Source organism: Marmota monax, unplaced genomic scaffold (genome assembly GCF_021218885.2).
Source record: "Marmota monax isolate L192 unplaced genomic scaffold, Marmota_monax_Labrador192_F-V1.1 WCK01_AAM20220418_F8-fsc00030, whole genome shotgun sequence".
NCBI lineage: Eukaryota > Metazoa > Chordata > Mammalia > Rodentia > Sciuridae > Marmota > Marmota monax.
The window spans coordinates 520,354-536,861 of NW_026691988.1; the positions used below are offsets into that span (position 1 = coordinate 520,354).

The following is a 16,508-nucleotide window of genomic DNA, read 5'->3' on the forward strand; positions in this document are numbered from 1 at the left end:
ATAGATTAAAAGTAAGGATTAAATTGTAATTTATACACATTTTTCTCCCTAATTACTAAATTTCCAAGTTTTCATAAAAATGTTGCGAGATAGTGGAAGGCTGGGATCTATCTCCTTAGCTATAGAAAGATGACAGAAATTATATTAGTGCCAGAAATTGTGGTTTGAGCAAGTGACTGAGGCAGAAGTCTATGCTATTTCAAATTACATGTACTGCATCACTCTCTGTACCTCTGCCGAGTTGGGTCACTAAGCTTGTAGGAATGCTATTGACAAGATGCATGCTCTCTGAGGTATCCATGGAGCAGGCACTTGTCAGTTTTACAATACAGGAAACATGTAAGCATAGCCCCAGAGAATGAAAAAAGGAATAATCACAGTCGACGTATGCTATGTTAAGCAATCTAGCCCTTTTCTTGTTTATTTTAATTTATAATTCATATTTATGTGTTATATCTTTGTAGACCCTATAGGTTCATCTACACATACTTATAAACTCACACATGCATACTCCCTAGGCAACTCTAACCTTATATTCTTGTCCTAAAGAACAATAATGATAATTACCTATCCATGCTAATAATTCAATCTCCTCCTCAAAAAATACAGTTCTCTTGAATTATCCCATACATCCAGAGAAACCAAGAAAATCTCCTTAATATTCAATCTCATCTAATTCTATTAAATTGACATAGATTCCACATTTCAAACCAGGATACTTTGTGCCAGAGAGCTCCAGATTTATTAGGAGCAAAGCAAAATTCCAGTGCTGGAGATGAGGGAAGGATCAAAAAGGATCTGCTCTATGGGAAAGAACCTTGCATATGATTCCATAGAAGATAAAAATCAACACCTTGAACTTTCAGATTTGGTACAATTTCCAATTAAATGAAAGAGAAATTACTTCCATTTTATATAAGATTAAGAAAACTATTTTTAAACATACATACACTCAACAAACCTGGATTTTAATCCTGCTATGCATATTTTATTTACAAATTTATTCACTTTTTTCTTTGAATGGCCATGGAAGAAATGAAGCGTTACGTTTTTTGTTACAATTGGGAAACTAAGACAAAGAGAAATTCAGCTCCCATTAAAACTTATGCTATGAGTCTTATATTCTTTGTTGTTTTATACTATACAGTTATGAACTGAATTTTGTGCCCTCCCCAAAGTTACATTTAAAACCCTAACTTCCCAGTGTGATGATATTTGGAGACGGGGTCTGTGGAAAGTAATTTGGTTAAGATGAGAGGCCCTCATCAAGAACCGAATCTTCCAGTATCTGATCATAGACTTTCCAGTCTTTAGAACTGTGAGAACTAATATACATATAAAAAGGCTTCCAAGCATATTTTCTAAAATATTCTTTTTGCAGTGATTGACATCAGACAGAAAGCTACATGGAGACAGCTAGATCTTTTTATCTCATTCCCTCCCACTTTACCACACCCTCCTACCAGGACAAATGTCTTCATGTTATCATACTCAGCTCAGTTTCTGGGTATTTTTCAACCTTGACTATACTTAACTCCACAAACTGATACAATAGCCATCACATTTTATATTCAAGTGTGGTTTCATATAGGATAATGGGCATTTAAATAAGAATTTGTAGAATGAATAAATTGCTTTTGCTTTTTGTGTTGATGTTTTTGCTTACTTAGGACATATCCAAATCACTCTTTTTCTTTCTGCATGAAAGTGCTTGTTTTGCTTCAAAAAGCCTGAACACTATTTGAATAATGGATTTCCTCAATTAGCTTTCTTCCAGTGACTTTACATCCACTCCTTCATTCATTCACTCAATAATTATATTAGTTCCACATAGGCACTTAAGATAGAGCGGTGAACCAAAGTCCCAGCTGTCTTGGACATTATATTTGCTTTTCTTTTTTGAAATTTTTAGAGTCCTATTTTTAGAATGCTTTCTAACCCTCTTAAGTTCGATGCAATTTACAATAAAAACAAAACCCAAAATATCTACTTTCTTTAAAACCATCTCTACTTACAAACCCGTAATTGTCCCTGGTAAACATTTAAAGTGACTTGAGAAAGCCACACAGAAGCAGATTTTTGGAGTCATCTTAAATTGCCTTCCATATTTCCTTCATCCCTTATACCCAAACAAGCTGAAATTGATTTCACTTTATCTTCTATAATATAATCCAGAAATACCCATTTCCAGTTTAAAAACTGAGGTTCACATCTGTGTGTCGTACTGCTCTTTCCTTTACAAACCCTCTCAGCAGGATACCTGATAAAATACAGAAAAAAATAAAAACTATCTTTCCATGTAATGATACTGCTGAAAATTTTCTAGTGGCACTTTACTGTCATCAGTTGGGCTCAGCCTTCAATCAGCTCCTTCGAGACCTATCACTTTGTACAAACCTATTTCTATCATTCTTCATGCACATTGAGAAGGCCTGTGTATGATCTGCAGAGAGATGGACTGTAATTATGGCAACTTCTTAAAAAAATGCTTACTTGAAGCAAAAAGTAGCAATAAAAATAATCAAAAGTCACTATCGGGAGAAATCTCATTCAACTTGAGATGAAACTGCAAACAGAATTACAAAGTTCATGCTTAAAAGAAACTGTCTTTTCTTCATCATTCAGTTTCAGAGAGTGTGCTCCAAAAACATATTTCCACTTTTGAAAGTCTGCTTTTATCCTTGTTATCTTCTAATTTATCAATACAAATTGATTAAAGGATAGAGAATAATGAGAAATCAAATTAAAAGTGATTTGACTGATGACATGAAATGGGCCCGTGCTTTTTCATTGTTATGGTTGTGTAATTATTTAATGGTACTTAACTTTAGCTAGATCTAAATAGTATTACTCAGTATTCTAGCAATTACACATATTTCAAGGCCACCTTAATATGTTTATTCATTCCGCCCTTACTTCATATATTCCTCATTCCTTTGAAGTGATTTTTTAAAATATTATTACAATTAAGTTAAAATTAATATACCAGCAGTATGAAGCATTATTCAATACTCAAATTGTGATTGCTTTATATTTAAAAACTAAAAATGTCAGTAACTACTATATTCAAATTTGATTGTTTATAGTAATATTTAGTTTTGGGGAACACCAAATAATGATTTCTCATTATACAATTTCCCCTCAGTTTCAAAAGTATAAGAAAAGATGAAGGGATTTTGCTATTAGCTTAAAAAGAGATTATATAAAAAACACTGTCTTTCCCTGATTTAATGATTAAAAATGTCGAGCTAACCCCCATATTACCTGTAATATACTGTCATGGAATTAATTTTTTTTTTTTTTAGTTGTAGATGGACACGATATTTTTTTCTTTCTTTCTCCCTGTCTCTCTCTTTCTCTCCCCTCCCTCCCTCCCTCTCTCTCTCTTTCTCTCCCCCCTCCCTCCCTTCCTTCCTTCCTTCCTTCCTTCCTTCCTTCCTTCCTTCCTTCCTTCCTTCCTTCCTTCCTTCCTTCCTTTTGATGTGGTGCTGAGGATTGAATACAGTACCTCATATATGCCAGGCAATCACTCTACCACTGAGCCACAACTCCAGCCCTGTCATAGATTTTTAAAACACATTACTAAAAAAATTCTCTTTGAATATGTTTATCGTTTTATGTTATGCAACCCTTTGGTGGTATCAAGATAATAAATTATACAATGGTACATAAATTTTCTCATATCTACCAAAAATCTTCCTTAAAGCTTCAAGGGAAGTTCACTAGCTTCAATGTTTTACTCTTCCTCTTGTAAACAGACTTTCCAAGATCCCACAGAATACAAAATTGGATTATCATTTCCTTACTGTCCACATTCAGTTGATCAGGAGAGTGGAAGTTTAATTTAAAGTTAAAGAATAATCAGGGATACCTGGTTACCACCATATTCCCTGCTCTCCACCTTAAACACATAACCTACTTCTCTATGACTTCCCTGTATATATAGAGGAATTATTAATTACTGAATTATTAGTTACTAAAATGGCAAAGCTCAAAATCCTGGCATTAGTTTTAACAAGTCTCATCTGACATTATGAAGATGAATATTCATAATGCCTTTTAATGTACCATTTCTTTCCCTTCTCTTCACTTCTATTATTTCACATGTCAAATCTGTACTATTTATTCTGGGGTTAATATCTTACCACACCCATGGGCTTATATATCTGTTCATTTTCCAATAAATATCATCCATTGAAAACTGGTGTGACCAGTGGCACCTCAACACACTATACACACTGCTGAGGTTTTCCTCCTCCCTCTTCATCTAGCTTTTCTGCTTCCCCACAAAGCATTCTCTCACTAGTTCACTCCTCAGTACTCAGTCTGCCAAAGCCCATAGGTAATATTTGAGGTGGAGGTAGTTGAATGACACAGACATAGGGTTCATAAAAATATGGGATGCTTTTTCAACCTAAGAAACTGACACCAATTACCTGACCTCGACCCACTGATCAGAACCTCTAAGGTATCCCCAGAAATTCTGGGACTTTAAAAAAGTCAAAAAATCCCTTTCTTAATAAAGTTTATTGCTTATATCATGAACATGGGACATAACACATACTATTGAGTATTATACTGTCATAAATTCTTCAGATGTATGTCTTTTCTTTAATATATTATAAATTCATTATAGAAATCATTTTTCATATTTATAATATCCCCATTTATTCACTAAATATTTATTAGGCACCTGTTACAAGCCACAAATTATTGTTAGCACTCAGTTTGCAATAAAGAACACAGTAGTGAAAGTATATGCTTACATTTTAGTGGAAAGATATAAATAAAATACATAAATAAAACAAAAAATACATAATATGTCAGGGAGAGATAAGTGCTCAGAAGAAGGTAAAGCAAGATAAGGGAAACAGGAAATGATGGGAGTGGAGAGTGTTATTTTGTAGGGAGTGTTAAGAAAGACCTATGTGATAAAATGGTCTTTGAGCAGAAACTTGATAGAAGAGGAAATTTCAGTTATGTGATTATATATATTTCTTATTTCCTCCTATATAACATATTGCTCAAAAACTCTGTGGCTCAAAGCAACAAACATTTATTAGCTCATAGTACCTGGGGGTCAGGAATTCAAGAGTGGCTTTGCTAGGTGGGGCTCAAGGTTTTTCACATGGTCAGAATGAAGCTGTTGGCTGGGGTTGCTGTCATCTAAAGGCTGGTAAGATTTACCAGAAAGGGCACACCTCCTTCTACTTGCTGGCAGAAACAATTTTACCTACTATGATTTTACAGTATATGCATGAAATTAAAATAACCTTTATTTGATTCATCTTAGTTCCTGGGCTCTTTATGCACAGAAAATGACAAAGAAAGAATATTTGAGGGGTTTATTTTGTACCTGCCTCCTTCTTCTCTCTCTTTGCTTCTTGGCCTCATTTAGATGAGCAGCTTTTCTCTACCGTCTGTCCTACCACAGGCCTCAAAACAATGGAGCCAAGTGAGAATGGACTGAAACCTTTGAAACCATAAAATGAGTGTTTCCTCCTTTAAGTTGATTTTCTCAGGTATTTTGTCATAGTAATGGAAAGGTGACTAACACAGTAACCAAGTGACCCAAGGAAGGTCACTAACATATGTAGTTTGAATGGATCACATCTATGGTTAGATATGTATTTTTGTTATGCCATCACTTGACTTTTTAGACAATTTTTTTCCTAATTGAAGAGAAACGGTGGTTTGAATTCTATTTAATGACTCTATATCCTAATTACCTCACTTTTAAAAATGTGGTCTTTAAAAAATATGATCCTTAAATGAAAAATTAGAGTTTACCCAGGAAATAAATTAACCTTAGATTGGGTATCTTCTTGATAATTTATCATAGGTACAGCTTATAATTGAAAAATTCTGAAATAAAATGCACATTCATTTATTACACCTTTTAATAAACTGAGTTATCAGAGGAACTTGTCTGTATTTTTACAATATTCTACTGTTTACAGAAAAAATTAAAAAGTTATGTATTCCACAAAATTGATTTGAAATGTAACACATATTCATTTTGAATGAATAAAAGAGCAATGATTGTCAAGTGATGACAGTTTTAAGTCTAGATTTCAGAGAGGTTATAAGGAGAGGCAACACAGTAGTTGTGTCAGGCAGTGACTTTTCATCTTTAGAATGATCATGAAATTAAAAAATGAGTTTTACTACAACCAACTGGCAGAACCAACTTGCCAGGATCACCTCACATGTGTGGCTTATCGACACAGCTAGGCAGGCTTACTGGGTGACAGAAGGTCTGTGTGCCTGGTGCTACTGAGTGCTGTGTTGTCCAGAAAGAGGAGTTTCCATGGCAAATCTGTCATTTCTTCTATCCACACCATGATGTCCTAGAGATAAATTATCCTTCCTTCCATAGGAAGAGTGTACATTTTTGATTTGGGGTATTGATGCTACAATTTCAAATTCTTGGGTAATTTCTTTTTCCCCTCTGCTACTACTTCTAAAATAAAAGCTACCATCATCTCTCATTTAAGGTCTGTACCCTATTTTCCTTCCTTCCAAGACTCATACATACTCCCTAACTAGGACCTTATGCAAGAACCACCCATTGCTTGTGTGCAGCTCCCATTGCTCCTGTGTTGGGGGTCCATTAGCTCTATTCACTGGGACCATTCCAGGCTTTAGCCTGCATTCTCTATGTACCTATAAGAGTGATCTTTCTAAAATATAAAAGAGCACTTGGTGATGTTTGCTTACAGACCTGGGGCCATCTTCAGCTTTCAGTCTGGCACTATATAGACTCTCCTTCTGGCTCCTGCTTATCTCTTGAGCAGTGGTTGTCTCCTTCCCATATACCCTTCACTGCCAATGACTGAACTTCTTGCAGTACTTGAACTCACCTAGCTATGTCACATGTGCCATCATTTGCTTTGCAATCACTTGGAAGGCCCACCATCCCTTCTCTTCTCAGTAACCTCCCCACTTTATTTAAAATGACCCTTGGACTGCCTTATGTCTCCCTCTCCTTCAAAACCCAGCACGAGTACCACATTTTGTTTTTTTTTTTTTCTTAGAGCATTATATTTATACATAATATCTGGGTTCACTGGACAAAATAAACACATACAAAGAATTTGTTTTCAGCCCCTATTTCCCTCCTTTTCTTCCTTCCTTCCCACCCTTGTTCTCCCTCTTCTCCTCTATCTTCCTATCACTTCTTTATTTATTTATTCATGATTGGTATTTCCCACATGTACATAGAGGTGGAATTATTTTTGGTACATCTATATATGTAACATGGTATTGTTAAATTAATTGCATATTCCTATCCCTTTCCCTTCTTCCATTCCTCCCTCATGTTCTTTTTTTTTTTTATTCCACTGATCTACCTTATATATTTATGATATTCTATACCTTCCTTTGCCTTCTCTTCCTTCTTTCCCTTACTTTGCTCTAGTTTCCACACATGAGAGAAAACATAAGACCTTGATTTTTCCAAGTCTGGCTTATTTTACTTAGCATGATTTTCTTCATTTCTATCCACTTACAAGCAAATTCCATTATTTCATTCTTTTTTTATGACTGAGTGAAACTCCATTTATATATATAATCACATTTTCTTGATCTATTTATCAGTTGAGGGGCATCTGTGCTGATTCCATAATTTTGCTTCTGTGAACTGTGCTGCTAGAAACATTGAAATGGCTGTATCACTAAAATATACTGATTTTAGTTCTTTTGGATAAGAACTCAAGAGTGAGATAGCTGGGTCATATGGTTGTCTCATTTCTAGTTTTTTGAGTAGTCTCCACACCACTTTCCATTATACTAATCTGCAGTCCCATTAGCAATGTTTAAGTGTATCTTTTCTCCCACATTCTTGCCAGCACTTATTATTGGTCATGTCCTTGATAACTGCCACTCTGACGAGGGTATGATGAAATCTTTGTGTAGTTTGATTTTCATTTCCCTGATTGCTAGGGATATTTAATTGTTTTTCATATATTTGTTGGCCATTTATATTTCTTCTTTTGAGAAATTTCTATTTAGTTCTTTTGCCCATTTATTGATTGGGTTATTTGTGGTTTTGGTCTTGAGTTTTTAGTGTTTTTTAATATATTCTGGATATGAATCCCCTGTCAGAGGAGTGGCTCTCATTCTGTAGGCTCTATCTTCACTCAATTGTTAACTTCAATGTGCAGAGTCTTTTTAATTTGTTGTCATCTCACTTATTGATTCTTGGCTTTATTTCTTTGAGCTTTAGATATCTTATTGAGGAAGTCAGTGCCTGAACTATAAGATAGAATGTTGACCCTATGGTTTCTGCTAACAGTTGTATGATTTCTGATCTAATTCCTAAGTCTTAAATCATTTTGATTTGAATTCTGTACAGGGTGAAAGATAAAAATCTAATTTAATTCTTCTATATATGCATATCCAGTTTTCCCACACCATTTGTTAAAAAGGTTGTCTTTTCTCTGACATATATTTTCAGCACCTTTGTCAAGTATCAGATGGCTATAAATATTTGGGTTTGTCTTTTTTTTTTTCTATTCCATTCATCCTCATGCCTACTTTGATGCCAATACCATGCTATTTTGTGACTTTAGCTCTGTAGATAATTTGAGGTATCATGATGCCTCCCACATTGCTGTTCTTGCTCAATATTGTTTTGGCTATTTTCAGTTTCTTATTCTTCCAAAGGACTACTGTTTTCTAGTTCTATGAGAAATGTCATTGGTATTTTGATATCTATTTCATTGGATCTGTATATCGCCCTTGGTAATATGGCCATTTTCACAATATTAATCCTGCCTGTACAAGAACGTGGGATGTCTTTCCATCTTCCAAAGTTTTAATTTTTTTTCTTCAGTGTTCTTTAGTTTACATTGTAGAGTTATATTAACTTCTAAATACCTAGGTTAGATTAAATTCCAATTTTATTTTTTGATGTTATTGGAAAAGGGATGATTTTACTGATTTCTTTATCAGCTGACTATCACTGTTGGAGTACAGAGGAGCTATTGATTAAAATTTATTTATCAGCTCTAAAAGTCTTCTGATAGTTTTTTTGCAGGGGAGGAGATTTTTTAGATATAAGATTATGTCACCAGCAAACAGTGAAAGTTTGCCTTCTTTGTTTGCAATTTGTATCCCTTTACTACTCTTGCCTGATTTCTCTGGATAGAGTTTTAGGAACTCTATTCAATAGAAGTGGTAAAAATGAAAAATCTTTGTCTGGTAAAGATCAGTTGAGAATCCATCCATTCTGTGCTTTTGGATAATTGAAGTTTCAATTTCATTACTTGATATTGGTCTATTTAGGTTTTCTATATCTTCCTGGCTCAATTTTGGCATATCATATGTGTATAGAAATTTTCAATGACTTCTAGACTTTGTAGTTTATTGTAATATAAATTTTCAGAATAATTTCTAATGATCCTCTGGATTTCAGAAGTATCTATGGAGATATTTCCGTTTTTATCTCTAATGTTGTTGATTTGGGACTTCTCCCTTTTTTGGTTAGTTTGGTCTAAGAGTTTATCAACTTTATTTATTTATTCAAAGAGCTATCTCTTTGTTGCATTGACGCTGTGTGTTTTTTTATTCTCAATTTCATTAATTTCTGCTCTGATCTTTATTATTTCCTATCATCTAATAATTTTGCAGTCAATTGTTCTTCTTTTCCCCAAGGCCATAAAATAGAGCATATGTATATTTATTTGGAATCTATTTTTATAATGTAAGCTCTCAATGCAATAAATTTTCCTCTTAGTACTGATTTTATACTGACTCGGAGATTTTAATAAGTTGTATATTTGTTTTCTTTTGTTTCTAAGAATGTTTTGATTTCTTTTCTCATTTGTTCTTCAATTCATTCTTCATCTTAATGAGTGTTATTTTATCTCCATATGTTTGCATGGTCTCTGCTATTTTCTACCCTGTTGATTTCTTGTTTCATTCTATTATGGTCTGACATGGGATTTTATAAATACTTTTATTTATTTGCTGAAAATTACGTTGTGACTTGGAATAAGGTTTATTTTGAAGACAGTTTCATCAGCTTTTGAGAAGAAACTAAATTTAGCTATTTTGAGGTGAAATACTTTGTAGATGTCTATTAGGTCCAACTGATTTACAGTATTATTTAGGTTGGATATATCCTTATTGATTTTATTCTTTGATGACCTGTCTATAGGGATAAAGGTATGTTGAAATCTCCCAGTATTATTGTATTGGGGTTTACTTGGGATTTAATATCAATGAGTATTTTTTAAATGTAATTGGGTATATTGACATTTGGGGCATATAATATACTATTGTTATTTCTTCTTGTTGGATTGTTCAAATTACCAGGATGTAATGGCTGCCTTTGTTGCTTCTGATTCATTTTACTTAAAATCAATTTTGTCAGATATGAGAAGAACTTCTATGGCTTGTTTTCAGACTCCATTTGTGTGGAATTTTGTTCCCCAATCTTTCATCTTCAGCCTACCAGTGTTGTTACATATTAAATGAACCTCTTGCAAAAAAGCATGTGGTTGGATCTTGTTTTGATTTTTTTTTTATGCATTCTGGTATTCTGGTAATCTATGTCTTTTAATTGGGGAGTTGAGAGCATTCACATTCAGTGTTATTATGGATAGCACTGAATTTTCTATCAGCTGTCACTGCAATAATACAGTATTGTTATCAGTCATCAGTTATAAATCTACCATCCCTAGTCCCAGGCATATACTAAACTGCTTTAGGCAAATTCTATTTCAAGTATCCAGCTCAGGTCCTAACATAAGTAGAATGTTATTGAGTCTATTATTACTCTTAGCCTTCATAGTAAAACTAACTAAACATAACATAGAAACTCTATAAAACAGAATTTTCCAGATAGAATTGGAGTTTGATACTAGAAACACCAGGCAGAAAGAATGTTCATTTCCACTGGAGTTGGGAAAAACTAATGGTAAACTAAAAAGAAATGGAGACTAATACAGTTATAAAATAGCAAGAATAGACTCAGTATTTAGGGCCAATATCATCAGAGAATTAAGAGCTGGATGCTCTTAGGAGGTTGAGCTAATAATAGGTAAATAGTTCTGGCTTTTGGGGGAGGCTACAGGTAGAGTGGAATGACACTAAGCAAAACCCACCAGAGAAAACATTCTTTTAGGCCAACAAGTAAAGAAGAAATTGAGCAGAAAGTCAAACAGTTTCAGTACAGCAGAAGGAAGTTAAGGAGATCCAAACAAAGATTTGCAGAACCATGCCATATAATTAGTGATATAATGATTGTATCAAATTGGGTTCTCATTGAAAAAAAAATTAGGGCACTATAGTGGATAGTCTCATGAGAAAACTTCAGTTAGCGGTAGGTAGTAATATCATCAGAGGGAAAAAGAGAGAACCATCTGACAGGAGAACTCAGAGAAAAAAAAAAAAGCACAGTTCATAGGAGCCAAACTCCCCAATTAGACCAGGCTGGCCCTGTCTGTTGGCCCCACCTGTAGCTGAGCAAGCCTCTACAAATAAACTAAATATGGCTTGGTGGGATTAAAATATAAGTTGATATTAGATTTTTTTCCTTGGTAGTTATTTGTCTTTTAAAAATTATTGTTTATATTATTAATTATTTTTGTAGTATTCTAGAATTTATTTATTTATTTATTTACTTATTTTCATCTCTTGGACTGTAAATTTGGAGTTATTGATCTCAATTCTAGAAAATTTCAATAAATGCCAATAAATGCAAAAAGTATTATTTCTATGTCAGCAAAAGAGGACATATCATTAGCTAGGATATTTTTGCACAACTACTACTTTGGACTAGAGGAATTCTTGCTAATTAGAAATTATGTGCTACAAAATGGCAAACAAAATGGAATACTTTTGACTTTAACATGTGTTATAGATAATATACTAAGTTCCTGAGAACCACCTGAGCAAAAGATTTATGAGTCTGCAGGTACCTTGATTGTCCACGATAAATCTGGGCAAAAGCCCTCTGCTTTTTTGTGGTCACTTTATCTTTTATTTACATCTCTAGAACAATACCAGGTACTACTTAATACATGGAAAATTTATGGAAAAACACAATTAAATGATTAAAGAGTTTATATAAGTTACATAGCATAGCAATGTAATAAATAATAATAATAATAATAATAATAATAATCTGTTTGCAACTTACATTAAGAAGAGCTGAATTCACTCAAATATGTAACTCTTAAAAGACAAATGCAAGAATCTGAGAGCTCATTTACACAACAGTATCAGAATTGAACCCCTACAAAGTAAAATTTTATCATAGGTAGGAATATGTGAATGACCCTGATTACTTGTCAATAGAGAAAGATGTTGAGCGCATGCATATTCTTTCTCCTTTGGATCTGCAATCAGATTCACTCACAGATCACTGATTCATGAATAGCACTGTGTACTTACTTTGAATTTTCAAGTAGCCAGCACTTCACAAGTGTTTACATTACAAGTACTCTCAACCACTTCACGTTTTCTGTAGTGTGGTATCCTCTGATTTTTACCCAGAATCAAGAGTTTCCTTTCTGTCTCACATTTTTTAATCAATATATTTTTTTAATTAGTAAAATATTTATATCCTTTCAGCAACACAGGATTATCTGAATGTTAATATGTATTCATAAAGTCAAATGTGTTCATTTTACACATAGATCAAAGATTAATTTTTCAACAAAAAATATGTAAATAATTTGAGATAATTTAATTGTGAAATATCTATACTTAGTTTGTGCCTTGATTTACTTTTAAGCAGAAGTCTGATAACAAAATTCCTACAAAATCTACCAGTTTTAAATAGAAATGTGCTTAAATTTTAAACATTCATCTAATAACAGATGTGCATAAATTAAAATGGAGCGCATAATTTGACTCTTCCCTAAAAACAACTGCTCACAATTTTATGAAAATGATGGGTATTAAGTAATATGAAAGGTTTTATTATTGGAAAGACAAATGAAATGCCAACTTGAACTTTAATATTTACTATGGAATTTCTCACATGGAACAATTCAGGAATTAAAAGGTCACATACGCTTCATTCCTTATAACTTTTTTTGGCTTTTATTCCCTCAAAGCTCCCTATTTTCAATCACTCATATGAAATTATTCATAACTTATTTATTGCAGTGGACAAGAGTTATTTCCTCATCCTATTTTTGACAAATATCTTCAAAGGTTTTATACCAGAGATTCCAACAGAGGAAGTAAAATAAAATGGGGCTAAAGAAAAAAAAAAGAAAAAGAATGAAAGAAAGATAAAAAGATCAGTACTCTAAAATCAGTGTAGAGGTGAATGATTTGTTTCATGAATATCTCAAAAATCCTCTTATAATTTTGCTTTTAACTGTAGGTCTATTTGCAGGCATTGTCTAAATGAACAACAAACAAAAACAAAGAAACAGTAAACCTTCATGATACTAATTGTCAAATCAATATCTCAGAAATGAACGGCTTTATTTGCTGCTAAGCAACCATTCAGAAAGCCTCTCTCCCACTGGCTGTTTTTTTTTTCTTTAACTGTTATTTCCCCTCTTACCTGATAGGTGCACCTTTGGCTTGTGCTGGTCTCAACAATACAGTTATTGTGGTTGCAGTTTCATTGAGAGAGGCATCAACTCCTTCATAGTCTGGCAAAGTTGGAGCTGATCAATGAAACAAACAACAAAAAAATTTAATCAAGTCACAGAACTGTACTATGAGTCAATATAAACAAATGCTCCTAACTTAAGGAAAAATTAATTTAACCCCCAATTATCTACAGTATAATACAACATATTTTGAAGCATAACACCAGCCACTGAAACTTAACCCCAGGAATGTAAAGCATAAAAAAACTATAAAATCAAAATTGTTGCTGAAATTTTTAAAATAATCTGGCAACTTGTGATTACACATTTTAAGCATTTTATGAAGATGTGTTCAGTTAGTTTCTGGAGACTTTCAAATCAGCAATGAAGAGATGGGGAGAAGATGAGCATCGCAGAATCAGGAGCACTGGCTCTGGAGTGACTTATGAAGATCTGGAGGTAGCAAGGGCAGAAGCTGACTTAAGTCTACCTGGCAAGATGGAACTATTTACACTCTAAATGTTGTGGAAAGACTTAGTGTTCTTGTTTGGATCATTTTCCTCTCAACGATCACAATGGAAACATAGCAGGCAAGTGTGGCTAATGGGCATCAGCTTTTATTTATAAAGAACAACAGTGCGTTAATTGTCAGATTCTTAAAAAGAATATTGAATAATATTTAATTGGGAAAAAGAGTTTTCCTAAACGTAAGATAGGTGAAAGAGTAACTACAAATTTCTTTTAACTATTTTTATGTAGAAAGATATTTGAAAGTTATGTACCCAGTGAAATGTGTCTATTTCCAGAAAAAAAAACTGAGATACAATGTCAGGTAATAAATTATTTGAAGAATGTTATCCATTCATTGAACAAAGGAATTAATATTTTATGAAGCATGAGAGTCTTATAAACAAAAACTATACCAAATTGATAGCTGGTACAAAGAGGAAGTCTGTTAATTTGTTGAAATACTGGGTACCATATGACTAAGGTCAGAAGGACCTCGAGGGCTGCTTAAAAAGATTACTCCCATCTCCTCTACAGTTAAGGTTTCAGTAGGTTGGGGAAAAGAAGTTTCCCTGGTAAAGTTGGTCCATACTTTTTACTTTTGTGTTGGAAGCTGGGACAAAGAAACAGGGAAGATTTCATGATTTAGGGAATATTTGAGTTGAAACTTAAGATAGAACTAAAAACTCATCAGAAAGAGACAGCATGGACTAAGATTCTAGAGAGAGGAAGCACAGTGTTTGAAGATACAATACCTAGAAGGACTGTGTGCTCTAAAAACTGCAAGCAACTTGATATGCCTGGACTTTGGATTCATGGGAGCAGTGAAAGATGAGAGGAGCTGTACAACGAAGGACCACAGATGCTAGTCATGGGTAGGTGAGTGGACATTATCTTACTGGGTATATTAACATTTGAAAATATTTGTTATGGTTAAGATATGAGGTGTCTTCCTAAAGCTCCTGTGTGAGACAATGCAAGATTCAGAGGTGAAATTATTGGGTTATGAAAGCCTTAACCCAATTAGTGAATTAATACCCTGATAGGGATTAACTAACTGGTTACTGAAGGCAGGCAGGGTGTGCCTAGAGGAAGTAGATCATTGAGGACATGTCTTTGGAATATATATTTTGTCCCTGGTGAGTGAAGTCTATTACTCTCTACTTCCTGGTGCCATGCTACCTGTTGTGTTCTTCTATCAAGTCATTCCACCATGATATTCTACCTCCCCTGTGCTTCAGAGCAACTGAATCTGCCATCTATGGCCTGTGACCTCTGAAACCCTGAGCTCCCTAAACAAACTTTTCCTCCTCAAGTGGTTCTTGTCAGGTAGTTTTATCACAGCAGGAAAAAACAACAAAAGCAATAACAAAAACACAACTGACTAAAACAATATTTAAGAAGGAAATACAGAAAAATATATTGAAGTAAGTCTGAAGGCTGAGATATTACTTAGATATTTCAAACAGGTATTTATTTAAACAAAAGTTTTTTAGTTGTCAATGGACCTTTATTTAGTTTATTTATTTACATGCAGTGCTGAGGATTGAACCTAGTGCCTCACACGTGGCAGGCAAGTGCTCTATCACTGCGTCACAACCACAGCACCTCAAACATGTATTTAAAATATGGTACCAATGAAAAATAAAAAAAGGAACAGTGATATAAGGAGGAGTTAAATTAGTAACCAAGTATAATTTAGGAAGTAGAATTGACAATATTAATAAAGTACATGCACTCTATGTATATGTGCGTTATGTATATGTGCACATGTGTATTTATTATGCACATTCATATAGACATTCAACCATTAACTTAATCTCACCTTCCTCTTAATTGCTTTAAAGATGCTTGGGGATACAACTATTGGACTCAATATATAAATAATAAATTACTCAAAAAATTCCAGGTGATATTGAGAACCATATTAACCATCAATATTATTAGCCTGACTTTGATTTCTACTTGCTTCAATATATGGAAATGGCAAGGAAGTTTTTAAAGTACAGTCAAATACTCATTGTTTTTAGGTTGATACAAGTAAAACTGTAGTTAAATGATTCAAAGAAAAATTAGGTGAATATTCTTTTCTTTATATTTTTGTGTTCAATGAAAACATAGTACCTTTGTCTTGAGAAATACACTTCTCCACACACACATATTAGGCTCTTAAGAATTTACAGCTGTTCAGTATTCTCAGTTTTATAAGCTTATATAAAATTTCTGTTTCTGTGGAGAGAGCTTACTCAATTATTGCACTACTGCTAAGTCTGGAGGTTAGCAACATATTCCTGTACATCCTAATATCACCAAGTCTTATTTTCTAATAAAGTGAGTAAATAAATACCTTAAATTGAAGATTTTTAATATAATGAATAAAGTTTTTAAATGTAACTTTATTAGAATATTAAGATAAATCAAATTTGCACAAGGTAATAC

General features: G+C 33.5%; 1 protein-coding gene across 13 annotated transcripts in view; it reads right to left on the reverse strand.

Moving 5' to 3' along the window:
* Positions 1 to 16,508, reverse strand: part of Ptprk (protein tyrosine phosphatase receptor type K) — a 560,796-nt gene that overhangs the window by 108,806 nt on the left and 435,482 nt on the right. For all 13 annotated transcript variants that reach the window (XM_058581031.1, XM_058581026.1, XM_058581030.1 and 10 more), the window contains one exon: positions 13,532 to 13,637. In XM_058581031.1, coding sequence (XP_058437014.1) covers positions 13,532 to 13,637 — 106 coding nt within the window. The remainder of the gene's footprint in view (positions 1 to 13,531; positions 13,638 to 16,508) is intronic.